This window comes from Staurois parvus, unplaced genomic scaffold, assembly GCF_062004578.1.
Source record: "Staurois parvus isolate SC_StPar_1 unplaced genomic scaffold, SC_StPar_1.0 ptg001317l, whole genome shotgun sequence".
Lineage (NCBI taxonomy): Eukaryota > Metazoa > Chordata > Amphibia > Anura > Ranidae > Staurois > Staurois parvus.
In genome coordinates, this window is record NW_028319113.1 from 306501 (window position 1) to 312500 (window position 6000).

The 6000-nt window shown below is 49.4% G+C and overlaps 1 protein-coding gene across 1 annotated transcript in view; it reads left to right on the plus strand.

Annotated features, from left to right (window-relative positions):
* Positions 1-6000, plus strand: part of ESCO2 (establishment of sister chromatid cohesion N-acetyltransferase 2) — a 61661-nt gene that overhangs the window by 19953 nt on the left and 35708 nt on the right. The window contains exon 3 of the mRNA XM_089661153.1: positions 5942-6000. This exon is cut by the window's right edge and continues 11 nt beyond it. Coding sequence (XP_089517279.1) covers positions 5942-6000 — 59 coding nt within the window. The remainder of the gene's footprint in view (positions 1-5941) is intronic.

Consider the following 6000-nt stretch of genomic DNA (forward strand, 5'->3'; position numbering starts at 1 on the left):
TTATGATCAGTTTCGTCACATCGAATAACCGAGTACGTGTGTGGCCTCCTTTAGGGCTCGTTTATGCCATCGTTGATCTCTGAAGAGCAATCAATGTTCGAATCGCTCTTCAATGAGCAATGAGGTGTTGTATCACTTGTGTTAACTCTTTAGGTGTGACACTGCCACGCTGCAACCATGTACGTTGTGCGAGGTAATGGGGCAGTTGCACTGGGGGTGCCCATTCCACTTGAATGGATTGTTTGGTGGGCGGTAGTGCCCACCAAATGTGATGGGGATTCATTTCTGCAATGAAGAATCATAGCCACAACATAGGTACACCCCACAGATGCTGCCTTCCCAGCTAACGGTGGGGGGGATCAGTTGAGGCGCATGGCTTAACCACCCTGCCCCCCTTAAAGTGGTTGTACAGGCAGAAGGTTTTTACTTTACTGCATTCTATGCATGAAGGTAAAAAACCTGCATGCAGCTGCTCCTGAAGCCCCCCTAAATACATACCTGATCCTAATCCAGCGAGAGCTGAGGCTGTCTTGCTCCTCATTGGCTCAGATACAGCAACAGGAGCCATCTGCTCCCTAACCTGTCAGTCACAGCCAGTGACAGGGAACAGGGGTGTGGCTGAGCCCCATTCTGTGTGTCTTGCAGACCTAAAGAGCGGGGCTCAGGAGCAAGCATGCATGAGTGCCCCCAGAGTAAGCCTCTTGCTGTTGGGGGGCACTCAGCGGAGGGAGGGAGCCAGGAGCACCAATGGGGGACCCAAGAAGACGAGGATCAGGGCTGCCCTGTGCAAAACATTTTCTCTAGAGCAGGTAAGTATAACCTGTTATTTTAATATAATAAAAACCACCTTTAGGCCTCATGCGTCCTGGATGTTTTTACAGCTACCGTTTTGATCGTCAGGCGTTTTTGTTTTGTTTTTCTACAGCCAGTAAACTCCCCAGCATGTTATCCTATGTGTCCATAAACATATATTCGCTCTAACGCTGCAAAACGCAGCTATCTGGTGTTTTTGGCCCTCAAGCTATTGGGGGAGTATAGTTTTGCTAAAAAACCGCAAATGCTGAAAACTGCGGAATTCTACAGGTAACGCTACTGGTGTTTTTATAACGTTCAATGTGCACGAGGCCTTACATTAACCGCCTCTCACCCGCCATATAGTAATATTACGGGCGCAAGGCGGTTCTCTCGTTCTGGGAGGATGTCATATGACGTCCTACCATTCTAACTGCACGTGTGTGGCTCCCGGAGCGCACCGATCGGCGATGCGCTGTGTCCCTCGGACACAGCGGATCACCGATCAACGGAAAGAGCCAAAGTTGTTGGCTCAGTCATGTGATCAGCTGTGTCCAATCACAGCTGATCACATGTAAACAGGGTAATGCCGGTTATCAGCATTTCTCTCCCCACGAGCTGTCACACTGATAGAGGAGAGGAGAGCCGGTAATCGGCATCCCTCAGAGGGGACGTGTACACTGATCATCAGAGCACTGATGATCAGTGTGCCCTGATAATCTGTGTAGCCCCAGCAGTGCCACCTGTCAGTGTCCATCAGTGCTCATCCATGCCACCTGCCAGTGCCACATTTCAGTGCCCATCACTGCCACATATCAGTGCCCATCTGAGCTGCATTTGAGTGTCACCCATCAGTGCCACCTATCAGTGTCCGTCAGTGCTGCCTATCACTGCCATATATCAGTGCTGCCTTTCCGTGCTCATCAGTGATGCCTGTCAATGCCCATCAGTGCCACCTACCAGTGCCTCCTCATCGCCACCTATCAGTGTCCATCAGTGCAGCCTATCAGTGCCCATCAGTGCAGCCTCATTAGCGCACATCAGTGAAGGATAAAAATAACTTATTTACAAAATTTTATAACAAACACTAAGAAAACATTTTTTTCCAAAATTTTCAGTGGTTTTTGGTTTGTTAAAGAAAAAATAAAAATCCCAGAGGGATTAAATACCACCAAAATAAAGCTCTATCTGTCACAAAAAAATGAAAAAAAGTTCATATGGGTACAGTGTTGCATGACCGCGCAATTGTCATTCAAAGTGCAACAGCACTGAAAGCTGGAACTTGGCCTGGGCAGGAAGGGGGTATAAGTGCCCGGTAGGCGAGGGGTTAACTAGTCTGAGTATCATTGAATCTACAAGAGGACTGATGCTGGGCAGCAGAGCAGTGGGAGCTTTTTTTTTTTCATTTTGTGAACAGTGTAGTTGCGCTTTAAAATCCATCCCAAACTTTTTTCTTTTTTTTAAATTTTGAATAGATCAGAGAAGGGTTAGAACATCTTGTGGGGCTTTATTGCTTTTCTTGGCTCCAGTAATTGGGTTTTTGTGCTGTGAACCCCCCCCCCCCCCTTTTTTTTTTTTTTTTGTTTTTTATACTGCCACCTCAGGAGGATTGAACATTAGCTGATGGGAAAAAAAATCTGTAGGCCAGCCCAGGATTACAACCTCCTACTCCCAGCATGTCTCAGTTTTGCAGCCAAGCATGTTCATAACTACAGAGGGGGGCAGTGAGTACAGTATTATGTTTTCTGATGTCCGCTGTCTTCTCTCCCCTCCACTCGCCGGCATCTGCTATGTTGGTTCCGGACCCGCAGATGGGCAAGCGGAGCTGGACTACATGGCAGGGGGGTAAGTTACCGGGGGCTGTGGAAGCAATCTGACGAGCCACCCGATTACTTCTATCTGACAGGCAGGGGTTTGCCTGTCCGTTTTAGACACAATCCCGATGTACAGACCTGGCAGCAAAGGGGTTAAGAAGTTGTATGTAGAGCTAAAAGAGCTGATACCAGCCAGGGGTTGCCATATAAATATATTGGGGTTGATTTATTAAAACTGCATGGTGCAAAATCTGGTGCAACTCTGTAGAGAAACCAACCCGCTTCCAGGTTTTATTGGCAAAGGTTATAGTGTTCCTAAACCCCGGACCCTGCATTCACTATTTTTGGTCTCCCGGACCCTGCATTCACTATATCTGGTCTCCCCGGACCCTGCATTCACTATATCCGGTCTCCCCGGACCCTGCATTCACTATATCCGCTCTCCCCGGACCCTGCATTCACTATATCCGCTCTCCCCGGACCCTGCATTCACTATATCCGCTCTCCCCGGACCCTGCATTCACTATATCCGGTCTCCCCGGACCCTGCATTCACTATATCCGCTCTCCCCGGACCCTGCATTCACTATATCCGCTCTCCCCGGACCCTGCATTCGCTATATCCGCTCTCCCCGGACCCTGCATTCGCTATATCCGCTCTCCCCGGACCCTGCATTCGCTATATCCGCTCTCCCCGGACCCTGCATTCGCTATATCCGCTCTCCCCGGACCCTGCATTCGCTATATCCGCTCTCCCCGGACCCTGCATTCGCTATATCCGCTCTCCCCGGACCCTGCATTCGCTATATCCGCTCTCCCCGGACCCTGCATTCGCTATATCCGCTCTCCCCGGACCCTGCATTCGCTATATCCGCTCTCCCCGGACCCTGCATTCGCTATATCCGCTCTCCCCGGACCCTGCATTCGCTATATCCGCTCTCCCCGGACCCTGCATTCGCTATATCCGCTCTCCCCGGACCCTGCATTCGCTATATCCGCTCTCCCCGGACCCTGCATTCGCTATATCCGCTCTCCCCGGACCCTGCATTCGCTATATCCGCTCTCCCCGGACCCTGCATTCGCTATATCCGCTCTCCCCGGACCCTGCATTCGCTATATCCGCTCTCCCCGGACCCTGCATTCGCTATATCCGCTCTCCCCGGACCCTGCATTCGCTATATCCGCTCTCCCCGGACCCTGCATTCACCCAAGGAAAAAAAAAAACTTCTCTAGCAATGCACACCAAACTGAGCAAGTGCAGAGTGACTCCGCGCGATATGTTTTATCAGGAGATAAGAGGGGGGCACTGGAAGAAGGGGAGGATCAGAGAAGTCAGGATCAAACAGCCTTTTTACACAATGCAGAGGATTAACCCCTTAGGTGCCACAGTGAGTGTAACAAGCATGCTTTACTGCATATACAGACTGATTGTACTCGTGTGGGTTTAGGAACACTTTTAACTGAACAAGTTGACGTTAGAAGCTGATTGGCCACCATGCACAGCTGCAGAAGATTCTGAGTGCTCCAGTTTAGTAAATCTCCCCCATTGTACAGCAAGAGGGGTTTCCGTGAGAAATAATTAGGATTTGTTTTCTGGAGTGACAAGGTGGGGTCTTCATGTAATTGGAAAGGATTAGAATTAGTATTCCTTTCCCGCCTGGATGAGCAAACAGGTAAAGTATAATTAAAGGCATTCCATTAGGAAGATTCGCCGTCTATATTTGTCCTGTTTACCGTTATCATTGAAAGTGAAAGAAAATTCCAAATTTTGGGTTGTCCCCATAAAATAATTAATAGAGAGGACATTTTCCAATGGGGACACTAGTTCTGGTGACCTGGGAGTTCCCATTAACCACTTGCCGACCACAGATAGCCGAGTGACGGCTTCACTGCAGCCGGCCAGTTCTGGGAGGGCGTCATATGATAACCTCCCAGAACGTGCCCTCCCGCGCACCCCCGGCAATTTCCGTGATCGCTGTGTCCTACGGACTTGATGTAGTAAAAGGCCAATCATAGTGACCTTGTACCGCGTGATCAGCCGTGTCCAATGACAGAGCAGATAACCGGTAAATGCAGTTGCTGGTTATCTGCTGTACTTTCCTCACACTGTCACAGCTTGAGGAAAGTACTGCCGATAACCGACAGTTGTCAGAGGAGGGATCGGCACTGATCATCAGGGCATTGATGATTGGTGCCAAGTTGTGCCACCAGTCAGTGCCCATCAGTGTTGCATATAAGTGGCAGCTCATCAATGCTGCCCGTCAATGCTGCCTATCAGTGCCCGTCAATGCTGCCTATCAGTGCCCGTCAATGCTGCCTATCAGTGCCCGCCAATGCTGCCTATCAGTGCCCGCCAATGCTGCCTATCAGTGCCCGCCAATGCTGCCTATCAGTGCCCGCCAATGCTGCCTATCAGTGCCCGCCAATGCTGCCTATCAGTGCCCGCCAATGCTGCCTATCAGTGCCCGCCAATGCTGCCTATCAGTGCCCGCCAATGCTGCCTATCAGTGCCCGCCAATGCTTGCTGCCTATCAGTGCCAGCTCATCAATGCTGCCTATCAGTGCCAGCTCATCATTGCTGCCTATCAGTGCCAGCTCATCAATGCTGCCTATCAGTGCCAGCTCATCAATGCTGCCTATCAGTGCCAGCTCATCAATGCTGCCTATCGGCGCCCGCCAATGCTGCCTATCGGCGCCCGCCAATGCTGCCTATCGGCGCCCGCCAATGCTGCCTATCGGCGCCCGCCAATGCTGCCTATCGGCGCCCGTCAATGCTGCCTATCAGTGCAGCCTCATCAACACATATCAGTGAAGGAGAAAAATTACCTGTTTGCAAAATTTTATAATAGAAACAAAGAAAAAAAAAATTGTTTTTTCTCAAAAATTTTTTTTCTTTTTTTTGTTTATAGCACAAAAAATAAAACACCCAGCGGCAAGTAAATACCACCAAAAGAAAGCTCTATTTGTCTGAAAAAAGATAAAAATGTCATATGGGTACAGTGTTGCATGACAGCGCTGAAAGCTGGAAATTGGCCTGGGCAGGAAGGGGGTATACGTGCCCTGTAGTCAAATGGTTAATTTTCAGGAATTTCCTCCCACTTGTTTTGGTTGTGGAGCAGGAAATGAAGGGAAATCTCTGCAATGGGACGCAGCGGAAAAAAACGTCTTACAGGCCTTCTAACCCTCTAACACTATCTGAATTGAAGGTTTTTTTTTGCAGTTCTGCTTTAATGACAAATAACGTGTACCTTTTGCCACTTACATATATGGAGAGCGCTGCTGCCATGGTGTGGACCCTTGTATGTGCTGCTCACTCATATCTGTGTTGTTTTGCAGGAAGATGAAAGTCAACCTCACAGTATGTTTGATATGGACGACTTCATCCTGAAATCATC